Source organism: Marmota flaviventris, chromosome 10, assembly GCF_047511675.1.
Source record: "Marmota flaviventris isolate mMarFla1 chromosome 10, mMarFla1.hap1, whole genome shotgun sequence".
Classification (NCBI taxonomy): domain Eukaryota; kingdom Metazoa; phylum Chordata; class Mammalia; order Rodentia; family Sciuridae; genus Marmota; species Marmota flaviventris.
The window spans coordinates 121147309-121163787 of record NC_092507.1 but is presented as its reverse complement, the minus strand read 5'-3'; the positions used below and the strand labels follow the sequence as shown (position 1 = coordinate 121163787).

Here is a 16479-nt window from a genome sequence, read left to right as displayed (position 1 = left end):
ATTATAGATAACGTTTATATTCCATTTTTCTAAGACTTGACATTAAGATCTAATACTATATTTGAATTCCAGGTTGAATGGTTACTAGAAGAGAAATATGAAGACAAGGCACCTTACCTGAGGGTGTCTCTGTCCCCAGGTGGGAATGGAGACTTGATGTGGTCTAAAGGTGTGGAGAAGGGTACATGAGACCTGGGATGGACCATCTGGGATTACCACCCTTGGCTGAAATTTGGCTGGAATATGCTGGAAGCTAACCCTGGGTAGTCTTGGATTCCTGGTGCCAAAGGTCTTCCTAAAGGACTGAGAGGTTGGAGGGAGGTTGGGAAGGAAGGCACCCTCAACATCAGAAGCTTGACCTGAAGTGGAAGTTCCAATGTGGTGCTGGGAGACCCGGCCTGAGAATATGAGTCACCAGAAGTAGCCGTCCTGTCCTGACTCCACCCGTTGTCCCTGAGAAGCAGCCTGCGCATTCCCACCCCTGTTCTCACGGGAGGAGCAGAGAGGCAGGGAATGTCAGGAGTAACCCCGACGCGCTCCACTTAGGCAACAGCGCATCCTGCTCCTTCCAGAGGCCTGGCTCACCCTGAAGCCCAGCCCTGGGTCCCTTTAAATGTGTCCCAGCGGCTGGCTCCTCAGGGAAGCATCTGTGGTGTGTCTGGGGACAGGGTGAGTGTTTCCATGGAAATCCAGTGGGGAAGAGGATGAGCAGGACGGAGACGGGGCTGGAGAGAGACTCTGGGAGAAGGAGCAGTGGAGGGTGGAGAGGAAGACCCACAGTGAAGGACAGAGGTCGGGAATAAGGGTCTGCTCTGGACAAAGCAGGAGCCCACTGGGAAGGGCCGCCTCTGAGCTCCTACAGGGAGGTGGTAAGTGATCCGGATTGCCCCGTCCCTGGCCCATTTTTCTGACTAGGCATATCCCAAATTTCTTTTATACACGATTCTCTACCGATTTCTAGACTCCATTTGAACATAGATTCACGTGGGTAGAATTGCAGTACACTAAACGTGTCCTTGCAATGGCCCGAGATGTCCATTCCAGTATTTCCAATGCCTCAATTTAGTAGCTAAGCAATCACTTATTAACCATCTGTCGAATGCCAAGAACCAGAAGAATCTGGAGATGAAAGCGAAGGGGTCGCACTCCTTGTCTCAGAGAGGCTTCTCTAGAAGTGTATACTTTAGCTACCCTCCCTGTCACCCTGGGGGGAGACTTCAAAATGGGAAAACTTAAGAGCTTTAAACATTGAGTTACAGTGTAGCTTTCTTTTCTTTTCTTTTTCCATTCAGGTCTCCCCCAACCCCACCAAGATGTCCTGTCAGCCAAGCCAGCAGCAGTGCCAGCCTCCTCCCAAGTGTCCCACTCCCAAATGTCCCCCTAAGTGTCCTCCCCAGTGTCCAGCCCCATGCCCAGCTCCGGTCTCTTCCTGCTGCGGCTCCAGCTCCAGCTCCGGGGGCTGCTGTGGCTCCGGGGGTGGGGGCTGCTGCCAGCAGCGGGGGTGGCGGTGGCTGCTGTGGCAGTGGTGGCAGCAGTGGGGGCAGTGGTGGCTGTGCGGCAGTGGCGGTGGCCAGCAGTGTGGGGGCTCGGGCGGCTGCTCTGGAGGCTGCTGCTGAGCTGGGCCAGGAGATCCCTGAAGAACAGTTTCACCTAAAGGGCAAAGGACTATCCCAGCCTCGAGGGTGACCTCCGCCTCCCTCCTCTGCTCTCCTCTGTCCCCATCCATCCAATAACCCCACAAGGCTGGCTTCTCAGAGGCCACCACAGCTCTGCACATTGTGAATTTGTCTTCTTTTGCCTTATGTCAATATCTACATTCATAAGATCATCGAAAATACCCTAAAGCATGTGCTTCACAACAGTCAATTTACTTTAAGACTCAATATGACTTTTCTTTAAAAAAAACACTTTTTTTCCTTTTATCTAAATCCTAATGCTTCTTGGATAGGAAAAGAGATTTTTTTTAAAAAAACTGGATTGGCGGAAAATCAGTCTAATAAACATTAATAGATTACTTCTTTTAAAATGCATTTATTAATGCACTGCAGTTATACGAAATAGTGGGGTTCATTCTGACATGATCGCACATGCAGGGAATATTCTTCATGTGTTTATACCTTCAATAAAATCAAAAGTTCTGCACTATTTGTGAAACTAATAAATAAGGGTTGACTATAATTCCAGACAAATTTAACTTTAAAAAATACTTTGGTCATGAAGTAGGCATGCCACTCAAAATCCTACCTACGTAAGTAAAAGTTGACTTGTTGCTTTATACTCACAATTTAAGGCAACATCCCCCTGCTAAAAGATTGAGGTTAAGGCAGCAGAGCTGCCCATGTCCACCTGGGAATGGAATGGGGAAAAGTACTGGTCTTTGTAGCTGCTCTCATTGGTTGTACTGTGGATATATGGTTTAGTTAAATACTGTAGAGACCCAATCTTTAAAGAAAACCAGAGACCCAGTAGTCAGGATTGGAATCCAGCAAAATATTTTCCTTCTCTCCATTCTCTGTCCTAGAGGTAAAGAGTCCCCTAACCACAAAGCTCTGCTGATTTAGGGCTCTCTTCCAGGACAGAAGCATTGGATTTGATAGAGCTAGTCTTGCAGACCTGTCTTCGCATGTGGTCATGCAGGAAGCTCAGATGCATTTACTGAGAGCAAGTACAGAACTGAGGTGGGGGTCAGAGTAGCCACTGAAATGAACCTGGTTGGTTGGTGCTGCTCCTGTTCTCACACTCACCACCAGCTGAAGTTACATATTTTTTTCTTTTCACTTGCTAAGTGCCTCTCTTCTTCTTCCTGGAGAAGAGTGGACCTTATTCTCTATGTTAGACAAAATGCACATGTTCAGGATATCAGTGTCAGCCATGAAAAGAGAGCACTCTGGCTTTTTGAAATATAGTGAGGTCCATGCAGGGGATTTTTTTATCATCAAGGGTTTTGAGAGGCTGAAGAAGTAAAAGGAATTCTTGGAGTTACTCAGAGATCTGGAAGCATCAGGGGTAGGGCAGCATCACCCAAACTCCTGTTGTGGTCCTAGGACCTGCCAAATAGCTGCGCTGGCTCAGGATGCTAGAAACAAACAATCCTCCTTGCTCTGCCCTCCCAGAGAGCCCTGCTGGGACCGCTCACAGGACACTATCCGAAACTCTGGTTCTGGAGTTCACCCAACAACATAATGGGGGTGGGAAAGGGCGGAGGTCAGTGGCTGCCATGGCTGGGGCTGGACGGACAGGTCACAACCTTTCAAGAATGCAGTCCAGGTGAATTGAAAGAAGAGCCCTATTCCTCATGCCGTCCACCCACTTCAGTCTCACGGATGCTGATGCTGTAAGGGACCTGAGTGTTAATCTAGTATATATTCTTAACTATTAAGTATCATGGAACAAATTAACTAGGAGGGCTACAGGGAGCTTTTTAAAAACAGCAGATCTTCCTAAGAAGAGCAGCTCGTTAGGGCTAAATGACACTGGTATTCACCCGCATCCCGGCAGAGACCAGATCCCCAGGTCCTGTTTTAGTCCCCTCTCCCTCCAGAGATGAGTATCTGCAGCTATGATCCTGTGAATCCACTGGACTATTATTGCATGAATCCACAAGTCTGTGTTTCTATGAGCTGGTGTCCAAAGAAACAAATGGGAGGAAACTTCTAGGGACTTTTGGAGATAACCCCATGACTCATCCTGGAGCTGGCTCCTGTCATCTGACTTCTCCATGCCTTGCCTCCAAAGCCTATAAAATGGGTGGAGCACAACCCACCCACCTGTTTAGGTGGCACATGGATGCCGTGTCTCTCACCAGGGATGTTGGCGTTGCCTGGAGATGTCAAAACCATTAGTGAGATCCTGACCCCAGAGAGCGGGAAGTGAGCCTTACCAGATGATGTGAGATGTACAGACTGGCCAATATGGGACAGCCCTTCCTACGTGGATGGAGCCTGGTCTGAGTTATACTCTCAGTGTAAAGCACCCTCATCCATCCATCTTCATCCATCCATCCATCCATCCATCCATTAATATGTTCACTCGGTTAACGTCTCTCTGGTCTTATGATGCTAGATGGTGGCTTGAAAATGAAAATCATAGTGGGAACAGCTCCATGGACAGCTAGGTCGTGGAAGTCTGCCTTTCCTTTTTAGAACAGGCTCCTACAATCACAGATAGCCTGGCTGGAAGGGGCTTCCCTAACTAGAGAAAATGAAATGCCCAGAGAGTCACAGAATGGGGCTGTGGTAGAATCAGAAGAGCTCAGCTCTCCCTATTTGCACCCTCAGTCTCTTTTCTATTTTGTGGACCTGAGTTAAATTGACCAGCTTTGGGGGGCATTTCCTTCCTGTGAAGTGCACTGTTCCATCCTACATACAACATAGCCCGACTGGTGAGTGACTGAAAAATATGGTTCCTAAGCAAGACGGACTTTAATGCCAGAGGCAGTATGTCATGGTGAAAAAACAATTAAATCTGCAGTCCCTTATGCCTTGGTTCAAGTTCTGGCTCTGTGACTTCTAGCTATGTGAGCCCGGGCAAGCTACTTGTTTGTTTCTTTGAGACACTACTGCGAAGACGGAATTTGAAAAGCTATTCGTGTGAAGGAGCTGACCCTACTAAGAGGTTGCTGCTTTCCCCTTCCATTAACAGAACGTCAGGACTGGATTACCCTCAGGAGAGATGCTTCGAGGAGCAGGAATGGGAAGACTTGGACCAAAGTCCCTCCCCACTCATCCCTCCCACTGGGAGAGGGACTGGTGGGCTCCATAGGGGAGGTTACAGAGTGTGACATGCCCATCAGGCAGGAATGACAGGAGGAGGCATGACACTTTCCAAGCCTGGGGCAGAACCTCCTCTTCTTATTTCTTCCAAATTGTTCTGGAGCACCTTATAAGACCTGGCTGGAGGTGGGAGAGGGTCTGTGAAATAGTGGGCTTTGTATTTTTGTTGTTGTTGTTTAGGAAATTTGTGAGCCTAAAAGCTTATGGATTCAGGGGAATTCAGGATCTATTTTGGACAAATACAGGAGCATCTTTTACCTGAGAGGCTCTGGCTGATCCTACGTGACATTTGGAGCCAGTGTTAGGCTCAGACTCAAAACTAGCCTCTTACACTGAACAACCCAAGATGGCTCAGGAAGGAGAGTTCAGGCTCTGGGAATAGACAGGTTTGGGTTCCAGTGATACTCCATCACGTAACCGTTGAGATAGGCCACTGGGTCTCAGTTTCCTCTTTTGTAAAAATGAGGCTGACATAACCCTGCTCACAAGTTAACTGCAAAGATTAAACGTAGACAAAAAGGCTGAGAGAGCTCACAGTACAAATTACGTGCTCAAGAGCTATCATCCCACCTTTCTTTGTAACATCTACTGCTTTGGGGAAAGGAAAGGTGGCAGGATTCCAGGATGGTGCTCTGCCCAGATAGAAAAGCCAACACACGGGAGTGATAAAGATCATGTCTGTGAAAGCAGATCTCCTGCATATGAATTCTGGTTTCTCTACCTACCTACTTTGGAGGAGAGTAACTCCCTAAATCTTTCCGGGCTTCAGTAACATCCACCTGCGAATGTACCCACCTAGTCAATTGTTTAGCACCTAAAAAGCATGGAGCTAGGTGTTAGGTGCTACTATTATTGTGATCACACAGGGTTCATTGGGCTGTGATTCCTCCTACTCTGGGTTCTTGGGAATCTAAGCCTGGAAGTGAGACCCAGGAAGGGAAGGAGGAGGAGGTCCCAGAACAGAGGTGTCTCTATGTCTAGACCTAGAGTCTGGGATCATCAAGCGCATACCCGGTTTCTCAAGTGTACTTGGAATAACCTGATGATCCATGGGGGCTTGTTGCTATTCTGATCCAGAGAACACTGAACTACACTCTTGTGCCCGAAACCTACACCAGCATAAACCACCAAGAAAGCCCCCTGAACAAATACCCAGATCCAGGTAGCAACACATAATGTACCCAACATTGCGGATCTAGCTGTATCTTGGACAAGTCTTTGAAGACTCCAGTGGCCTAGAAACAGCTCCATTAGGGACGGATTGCATGAGCATCACTCATAACTTCTAGGAAAAGAAGGTAGACTTGTTTCATGAAGAAGGCAGCAGGAATCATTTTATCTGTTTGGGAAAATTCAAAGTCAAGCCGAGACATGCCCTGCCTGTGACTGAGGAGCCAGGCGAACTGGGGAGGAATCTCGCCAATGCAGCATCAGCCCTGGTCCTCGTGATGTCCGGTGTTTCATTAGATGCCATTAAATTGCCTCATTGCTGCCCTATAAAAAGTCTCCCGACTGCCGGTTCCTCAGATCCTTGCCTCCTTGCAGTCTTGCTTCTTCAGGAGAGAAGGTAAGTCTCTCCACCTGGGGTAGGGACTTGTCAAGAAACAGAGCGGGTGAGGTTGGGCTGGAGAGACACAGGATGAAGGACGAGCCAGGACTGGACCCTGGACAGCCATGAAGACAGACGGCGGTACAGCCGGCGGGAAGCCTGGAGCCGGGGACGCGAGAGTCCGGGGACAGGTGTAGCAAGTGGTTCTGTGTGGGAAGGGAATCCAGAGACCTGTGCTGCCCACACCCCTTCTCTGAGTGCGCTTGTGGGGTGTTCTCTTAGGTCCACTTATTAGGGAAGTAAAATGAGGTCCGGCTGATCAGGGAGCAAACGGCGGACACGTAGCCAACCTTGTCCTTGTTCTTGGCTCCTGTCAGGCTCAGCTTGAGACTTGAGTAGCTCAGGGTCTGTTGACATCAGTTGTCCTTCTTGGGGTGCTCCCTGGCTGGAGACAGTTGGCAGCTGCCAGGGGTAAAGCATCTGGGTGCCCATGATCTTCTCAGGAAGGTCCCGGCCTGCCCGTCACTCTGTCTCAAGGGGAAGCTGCATTTTTCTCTGGAAGACTTCTAAGGTTCACAGTTTTGATGAGACCTCTCTTTTCAGATTTCACAAAGTCACAGCAAGATGTGTGACCAGCAGAAGCCGGCACAGTTTGCTCCGTCTTGTGTGAAAGGTTCAGGATTGGGGGCTGCCCAAGGGTCCGGTGGTGTTGCTGTTCAGGGCCAGGGTCCAGGCCAGACCCGAACTGTCTGTGTGACAGGCCCTGCTCCCTCGCAGCCTCAGACCTTTGTGACATACTTAGCTCCAATCCCAGCTCAAACCTATGTGAGGGTCCCAGCTCCCTGCCAGACATACGTGAAGTGTCCAGTTCCCTGCCAGACGAAAACCTACGTGAAGTGCCCGGCTCCCTGCCAGACGACCTCCGTGAAATGCGCGGCTCCCTGCCAGACCTATGTGAAGTGCCCGGCTCCCTGCCAGACCACCTGTGTGAAATGCCCGACCCCCTGCCAGACGTATGTGAAGTGCCCTGCTCCCTGCCAGACGACCTACGTGAAATGTCCAGCTCCCTGCCAAACCCAGACGTATTACGTCCAGTCTTCTCCTTCCCAGACCTACTACGCTCAGGCCTCTGGGGGTGGCTCATCCTCGCAGGGCTGTGCCCCTGACCCGTGCTCTGCTCCCTGTTCCACCAGCTACTGCTGTCTGGCTCCCCGGACCTTCGGGGTCAGTCCCCTGAGGCGCTGGGTCCAGCGTCCCCAGGGCTGCAACACAGGATCATCAGGCTGCTGTGAGGATTCTGGCTGCGGCAGTTCTGGGTGCTGCAGCTCCGGGGGCTGCGGCTCTGGGGGCTGCGGTTCTGGGTGCTGCTGTTTGGGAATCATCCCCATGAGGTCCCGAGGTCCTGCGTGTTGTGACCGTGACGATGACTGTTGCTGTTAAATATAAAAGGATGGGCCTGCTCCAGAGCGCACAGCCCCGCTCTGCCTTCTGAGACCCTCACCAGCTCTGTCCCCTCCCCGGCCCACCTCAGTGATGCAGAACCTCCTCACTCCACCTCCGTCCTTTGCTTCTTTATCAAGGCAGCCTGCCAAAGTTAGCGCAAACCCCAAACTTTGGCAAGAATAAAACCATGAATGCAATGCCCGGTGGCTTCCTGTCTGTCTCTTTCATTCACATTCGTGCTTTTCTGTCTGAAAAGCTCTCTCTCTTCTCTTGTTTTTCAATTAGAAGAATGATCTGCATCAACATGAGCAAGCAGACCAACCTGGTCAACCCACAGCCTGGGCCCTCCTGCCTTCTAGAGGGCTGGGCATAGCTCCTCTATGCAAGTTAGCAGGATTCAGGCTGAAGATCTGGGCTGGGGCCGCCTCTTTCCTGCCCTCTGATTAGTCTTAGAAGAAGGTCCGGCCAGGAACAGGCCTTCATGGCCGCATGATTAACATATGTAACCTCTTGGGTTTATCTTTCTGGATGTTGAAGGGATTGGGAAACCCAGTCAGTCTTCTCTCACCCATTACCGGATGACGGTCCCACCGCTATGGCTGTAGCTTGAACCCACCGGGGACTTTGATAGATTGCATTTTCTTATCTCATAGGCCACAGGGTCCAGGCCTAACCAAGAGTCTACAGCTCTCCTGAAGTGGGTAGACACTGCCCAGGATGGCTCTGGCCGTCAGTGAGAGGTCTCCACGGGGAAGCTGAACATGTGGGAAGAGCTCCCTCGGGCCAGTTGCCCATCATTATTAGCATTTCTTTCTCCTTTGCACGGCCATCTGTGGAGGGTTCTGTTGGGTGGACTTATATAACAAGAGACTCTAAAACGCACACATTAAAAATTGGGCAGAGGGATCACAACTATTTAAAACAATGCCACAGACCATAGGAAACCACATGTTTGGTGAATGCATAAAAGAATGAGCGAGAGCTGGGGAGAGTGTGTTACTGAAGCAGTCTCTGGTTTGTGCTGGGACCCCAGCAGAAAGTCAGCTTGAGTTGTTTGGTGCCTTTGGATATCTAAAAACACGTAGCTGCTCAGATCACACCCCACTGCCCATCCAGACAGCTTAAACTGGCGGCCCAGCCCCTGGAGGCCCCCTCGGAGTCAGGAACAGCCCTACTGGGGACCTTGTGCTCCTCTTGAATTTCCAAGTGAGAAGGTGGAATATGCTTATTCTGCAACTTATATGAGCATGAGATTTTTTTTTATACTTATCACTTAAAGTTATATAGACATCCAGAGCTGTGTAAGAATGTTATTAGTACATACAGAGGTTGTAGATCAAAATTAAAACTGGTCAACTTCTAGTTCCGTACTTGTTCTAGGGATAGCCTTACTCGGTTTGGGTTTTATCGGTCTAGACCCTTGTCTAAGTATTGCTTATACATAGAACTCACGAGCTTAGTAATTCCTGAAGCCCTCTGTGGTCTCGTCTGCAGAGAATGGCGTCCAAAGAGCCCAGCCCAGCGCCGATGTATCACAGAATACTGTAGGGAATCCACTCTGCCACTCATCACATACTTTTAAAAATCCCGTTTTCCATTCCTTTCATTATTCAACCTCCACAGTTGCTTAATAATTCCTCATTAAACTCCCCAATATTCTCTAATATCCAGGCTCTGTGGCTTCTCTCATCTCTCTCTTCACTGACCGCGTTCCTGCCCTCTGCTGCCCAAGGCTCTGGTCCTAACCATGCGGGTTGAATCTTTCCAACTCCCTCTTCACTTTCTCTCTTCTCCTCCCAATCTTGGCGTCTCTGTTTCGGAGAAAATGACCGAGGAACAAAAACCTCCCCTTTCCTCCTGCTATCCTAATTCTCTCTCTCTCTGGCCAATTGTATTGATTTTGTATGGGAGGAAGGGAAGGAATTACAAAGCTTAGAGACAAACACATGAGATTTTTGTGGTTGCTAAGGAATATGGAGTAAGGAAGAGCAGGGAATGAACCCCGACTCATTAATGAATCTCAGTCGATTTCTTAATAGTCCCTTTTTTTTTATTTTGTAGGATCACAATATATATCTATTGTTCTACAACAAATGAATGTTGAGCATGAATTCTGGTTAGCGCATGTAATCATATCTTTTTTTTTTTTTTTGGTATTCTATCATTTCCATCGTGTGTCTAGTCGATGATTTATCTGTTCATTCCCTTATTACTGTTTTTTTTCATTTATTTCTCTTATGATTTTCTTTTTCCTTCTCTGTCTCTTTCTTTTTTTTATTTGAGTGGCTATTAAGGCTTTTAAAATGTTTTCAATATAACACACTTTCAGAGAAGTACACAAATCATAAATTAGTACTCAATGAACACACCTGTGTGACCACCACCTAGAGCCTAAAAAGTTAATGTCATTTTGAAAATAAATACAGTCCCCGATCCCCATGAAGTGGGGGACTGAGTTTGGATTCGGCACTGAACAAACCTTTGGAAGAGCCCTGCCGTGGGTTTAGGAGACGGGTAGAAAAGACAGTGTAAAGAGATGTGGCCACGAAGGGAACCAGACTCTGGAGACAGCCAGGAGCACCCCCCAGTGAACCCTAACACCCGACAGTGGGGACCTCCTCTTTTATGGGCTTCAGGAGACTGAGCGGCCTGAGGCCTAGGCGGTTTGGAAGAAGGATAAGCAACTTGTGTCAGATTTTCATTCATTCACCTAATAAGTAGATACAGAACATCTACTCTGTTCTCAGCACTATTTCTACCATTTTCGGAGCTTATAGGAGAGAGTAAGAGAAGAGAATATAAACCCATAAACAAAGTGAAGATGCATCTAAGACTAGAACTATGAGGGGAGAATCCAAAGCACCCCATGATGTGGGAGATGGAAAGTGTAACTTGATCCCCAGGTGGAGTAGGAGTCAAGGACAGAGTGGTGAGGGAGAATCCTCTCCAGGCAGAGGTCAGAGCACAGGTGGGATTCTGTGGAAGGAGGGGGACCAACAAGTGTAAGGATGTGGCAGGAAGGAAGGGCGGACAAGGCGACAGGGCCAGAGGGCCTGATGGTTCTGCCAAGTGCTACATTGCACCTGCAGAGGTGTCCAAACCGCCCCTGAGGAGTGTCCAGCAGGCAGGTGGTACCACATCAGTAGTTGGGCCTTTTAACAGTTCTCTCTGCAGAAAGAAATTCATATTTCTAGAGCATATTTAACAGATAATCCAAAACAGTTGCCCAATGGCATCAGTTTGCCCTTCTCCCCCCCAGCTCCCACCAGGTGCACCTCCCCTTCTTTGGGTCCAGTTGGAACATCTACAAAATGATAGCTTGGGCCCTATTATAAATAAGGTGCTTTCAAGTGCCAGTATCCGGTGGTCTTTGCCTCCCAGCCTAAGGCCCATTGCTGCTTGATACTGACGCTTATTTCCAAGATTGATGGCAGTACCTTTCAGAATATTCCATTTCAGGACATTCTTAGGTTAACCAAAAGTTCAACATGAGCCTGCTTTTGATAACTCAGAAAAATGTGATGCCCCATTTCTTAGGTTAAATAATCCAGACATCCTAATTCTGGTCCCTCCTCAGTATGTACCTGAGACTAAACCACCAGTGATTTAGAAAGAATGGTAAGTCCAGAAGATGAAGTCCAACCCCTGGGAAACTGAGGAGAGTTCTCTTGGACAGGCTGGGGGGCTGCTCTCTGGAATTCAGAATGAGTCTGCTTCCCCACAACTTTTCTGAAGTGGTAGAAGAAGTCTGCAGAGTAGAGTTCTAAGGCCCTTCCCTGAGTAGGATAGTTTTTATGATGTTTCCTCTTCCAGGAAAATGCTTCTGCAATAATCTCTGATAAATAAGGCTGATGCATACAGGTAGACTTCCTATTTCACCCAAATCCATCGTGAAAAGCATACTCATGTACATTTTCATTTTACACCTATTGTAAATAGATTGTGTATGAATACTTGGCCAAGTGTTATTAAGTACCTGTAAGAAAAATGAGTCCAATCTATTTTTGAAACCTAAAGGGAAGAACAGAGAGAATCGCCCTTTATTTGTTGAGGGCCTTCCATGTGCTGGACACCGCTGCTCCCTTTACGCGTGACATTCTCTTACCTGATTGGTCTGAACTACTTGGCAAGTTGGGGGTGGGGGGAGAGACAGCTGGCACCGTGGTAAAGCTGGACCTTTGAGTCAGACAGACGTGTTTACTGAGCCTGCGACTCCACACATGTAACATGATCTCTGCACGCACGCCAACTGTGTCCCATAAAACTGCCTAAAACAGTGCCTAGCACATCTTAGCTAAGTGACACAGTTTTCCTATCCTCACTTGGAAGGATCGTGCCAACAAATATGAGAAGTGACTTGGTCAGAAGGTGACAATCCTGTCAGATAAAAAGTATTGTCTCCCAACTTTTCCTACCTCTGTCCTTAGCCCAGCTCTACCACAAATTTCTGTTATCCCTTTGAATAAGCCGCTTTCTCTTTGGGCCTCCATTCCTTCCTCTGTAAAATGGGTAAGGTGGGGGACGCCATCACTGGGGCCTTCTCCAGCTCTCACAACCTCCATGTCAATTCCTTGGATCTTCCTCAAAGTTCAGAGGTGTCTTCCTGAGATGCTGGAGATGGGCAGAGGTTGGTGGGTCACCTCCTCCATCTCTGGGAACAGCCCTTCTCCTGGGGTTGGTGCTGGGCAAGAAGGGGAATCTGAACAGTCCTGAGACAGAAGTCGGTGGAGAAAATGTCCCAATCAGATCTGATTCCTGTAAGCAGCTCCACCCCTGAAAGGCTGCTGCTGACCTGATTACACATCTGCCAGGTGAGACAGACGGGTGTTGGGGTGGGCTGGGCCCTGAGGGACGGAGAGGGGGTGGAATAGCATGTGCAGCACCAGGCTGAGAAAGGCTGGTGGTGAGTAATATTTGCAGAGATCCCCGTGGCCAGCCTCGTGTTTGGCCCACACGGACGACCTGCTGGGAGACCTGTTCATCTTAACCTACCAGCCTGGGCACAGCGCGAGCCCGGAGCCAGGCCTTATTTGCTTCGTTGTCTCCCAGGTCAAGCACAAGGTGACACTTAATATATTCTTGCCGAATAAAGGACTGAATCACCCCCATTCCTGTGTCTGTCCTATGGAAGGTTCCCTATAGTGTGTGACTCCATTCTGAGTACTCAGGGGACACCAGAGAACACTCATGGGTTCAGCTTCTAAGGCTTTCTCAGAAAGCCACCAAGCTAGATCCTGTCTACTGTCACGAAACCATCGTGGTGCCAAGCGCTCCACATAGCCCTCCTCAATCACCCCGACTCAGGGCGTCCTCTGTCCCTCACCCTCCCTTGGGTGCTGCTCGGCCTGATTGTTTTACTACCTGATACTTTGTTCCGTATTCATCTGTTTACTGTTTTGCTTTTCCTGTTGGAATAAAATCCCCCTGAAATTGGGGGGAGCAGCAGGGTTAAATTTAGTTGACATGGTTTTTTGGAATCACAAAGCAATTTTAAATCTATTATCCCATTTTAAAAGCAGCTGGAGGCAATAGTAAGGGAAAGATCAATATCATTAATGCTTTGTGGTAACCGATGAGGAAACTGAAGTTCGGAGAAGTTAAATGATTGGACCCAGATCCACATGGTCGGGGGCGGGGGCGGGGGGCGGGGGGCGGGGGGCAGGACCCAGAACAGAAGTTATGCACATAGATCACGTTCTAATTCTCATTTTCATGACACTTGGTGCCCCTTGGTTCCTTCTACTCTCTTTTTCTTTTCCTCCTCCGTCTGCTTCTTGTTCCTCTGTTCACCTGAAAGAGCTTTTCAGGATGAGCCTGTTCCTTCTAAGACAGATCTCCTAAAAGCTTGATTTTCATCGTCCCTACGATTGGGGACTTTTAGCCTGGGAATGACCCAAGGAGGCTCCAGAAAGCCCAGGGATAGTGGAGTCTGGGCTCACGTCTAAGGAGTTCCCACCTGACCCCCACCTGGAGCTCTCGACCTCAGGCCCCCCACCCTCAGGAAGGCTCCTTCATTCCCTAATGAGCCTGCACTGAGCACATGCTCTGTACTCCGTGCTGGGTGGGGGAGCACGGGATGAAGGAAGCCTGTTCTCCACTGCCCAACAACAAGAGTAAATGACACTCACAATAGATGAGGCCTTACGGGCCCGGAGCATGAAGAGGCTCATCTTGTTTGGAGGGGAAGGCTGGGTCAGGCTATGAAGAGCCCGTAATGAAACTTACGCCAGAGTCGGGGACAGGACAGTGGGCTCTCACTTGAAATGGACTTGTGAGAGCCATCGAGGCCCAGGGGGGAGGGCCGCCCTCTGGAGCTTCTGCTGAGGACCAGAGGACCCGTTCTGGGACCACCTTCAGCAAAGCTCGCGGGTGGAGGTTCCTGCACAGCAACAGGCGTGTGCAGGTGGTTTCTTGGGCTCAGTCCACCTGGAGAGTTGAGCCCAGCTAACACAGGGTGGTCTCCTCTCAGAGTTCCCCATCCTGTCCAGAGATGGGTCTAACTTACACCCTCATCAGCAAGCTCCCCAGAATAAAAAGCTTGGGGGTTTTACCCTTAGGCAAAAGCAGCTACTCGCACAGCGGGAAGATCAGGAGCTTTGGAATCCAACGCCTCAAGGTTCTGACTTCACTTCTGCCACTTACAGCAAGTTCAGTGAACAGGGTGGGTTTGCTTCTTTGAGTCTTCATTTCTTCGCTTCTAAAATAGAAATATCAGTAGTGGCTTTGTGGCTCTATTGAAAGGGTTAGATAAAATGACACATGGACATTCAACCTTTGTGTTTTCTTATCTTTCCGCCATCTTTGACGGTCATTTGTGTCCTTAATACATAACATCTCTTTTCTTCCCTTTTCTATTCTATCTCCTATGCAGAATGCTTATATCCTGGAATCTCTACAAGAAGAATTTTCAGGACCTAGTCTGGTGTCTGCCCTACTAATAGGTTCCTGGTTATTGCTCTGTGTTTTTTTGGAGGGGGGCAGAGGGGATGAGCAGATTGAGACTGGAGTCTGATATCTGATGTGGTTGTCTTGAAGGAGCCAGGAGCTACCCATGGTCCTGTGACTAACAGGTGGACCCTCCCTCTAATTCAATGGGTGCTCTTGGTGTCAATCATTTGTACATGAGATAGATAGTCTAACAGGAAAATCAGAACTTGGAAGACTGCTGGAGTCAGCGTTTCTGTCTCTCTTTGGCCCCTAGAATTCTCGGATATGTGTAGAACACGTGGGAAAAACATGACTTCTGCCACACATTAGAAAATTAAGCAAAACTATGGAGAGAAGTCCCTGTCACCAGGCTGAGAGAAGAAAATTTTAAACTGAGAAAAATCACCTAGTAGTATCCAGTTCCTCTCCATTCTTATTCAAGTCCCTGCCCTTTCTCTAGACACCCCATCTTTAACACTGTGCTGCTCTTCATTCCCCCGTCTGCTCTCCTTTTGCCCTGGAAGATTGACAAAGGCGTTCAGGCCCAGTTTGAGCTTCTACTGGGCTTTGGGATAGAGCTATCAGTATGGGGCTGTCCCCTGCGGGGAACATGCGATGGGACCTACATTCCTGACCCCGTGAGCATGACCTCTGGGACTGTGCTTTTGGGGGGGCTTGGCTTCAAGGAGGGCTGAGTATTGAGGGAGATATAAAGAGGAATTCACCTGAAAGAAAATGAAATTCATAGAGTTAAAATGTTAGTTTTGAAGAAGTCTTTATGAGCTGTTAAACTCTCTTCATTTTAGGGCAAGCTTAACTGTCCAATCTAAGGCAAAATCACAAGTTAGCTACAGGTTTTGGATTAAACTCAACTCTGTACCATATCATCTCCAGCCTTATGGCCTCCTTATCTTCACTAGTGCAAAGGAATAAAAAGAGCAAAGAAGAATAACACGGAAATTTCCATGAAGGAGCTAAGAGAGCAAGTATTTAAGAGAGCTATGGGAACAAACATCAAGCTGAGCTCCATTTACAACTCAGTGAAGGCCAAGAAAGAGAATCCTCCTTGGCAGTCTTTGAAGGTTCCAGAAACGTGGTGAATTTTCACATGAACGTGTGCAAAGTGTGGTTAGCCCCTGAGTGTTGTTGGACAATGTCACCAATGAACCTGGCTAAAAATTGGAAGCGAGTCATCAATCTAAAGAGAAGTGTGGCTTCTCCCAGTGGCAGGCTGGGCAGACCCTCAAGACCCTCTCCTGTCCCCAGCTCCTCGCAGCTCTGGGGTCAATAGGAAGGAGTGCCTGGAACTGAGTGGGGCTGGTGGCTCTGCTCTCTGCTCTGTGGGTGACGAGGACCCTCTGGTCTCATTCTCATGCCATCCTGCCATCCCCTGGTCCTCCCAGGTCAGGAGGCCTGCTCTGTAGGCGGGATCCAGGGCGGTGCGGCCCCTGGTATGCAGGGTTCCCCGTGTGGGCGGAGGAACTCACAGTCTCACCTTAGGAGAAGAGGCTACCTGGCAGGTGGGTGGGGCAGGTGTGGGTGGGCCAGGTAGGTAGGGCAGGTGTGGGTGGGGCCAGGAGAAAGGGGAGGCTAGGGGACCTGAGGCTGCACTGAGGATGGGCTGGAGGAGCCTGGTGGGTAGTGAGCAGGGACTCCTCTGTAGATCCCCAGTCCTGCCCTTTGTGTGTGGTTTGTAGAGCTCTCCAGCTGTTCCGTTTTCCTTGAGGACGAGAAGGCCTGTGGTTTGTTTATGAAAGACAGTTGTGACACAAACAAACAACCCAACGG

General features: G+C 48.9%; 1 protein-coding gene across 1 annotated transcript; it reads left to right on the top strand.

The window, feature by feature from the left end:
* Nucleotides 1-6945: 6945 nt before the first annotated feature.
* On the top strand, nucleotides 6946-7761 carry Kplce (KPRP N-terminal and LCE C-terminal like protein). The gene has a single exon (XM_027953670.2). It carries the CDS (start codon nucleotides 6946-6948, stop codon nucleotides 7759-7761), a length of 816 nt encoding a protein of 271 aa, XP_027809471.1.
* The last annotated feature ends 8718 nt before the right edge of the window (nucleotides 7762-16479 follow it).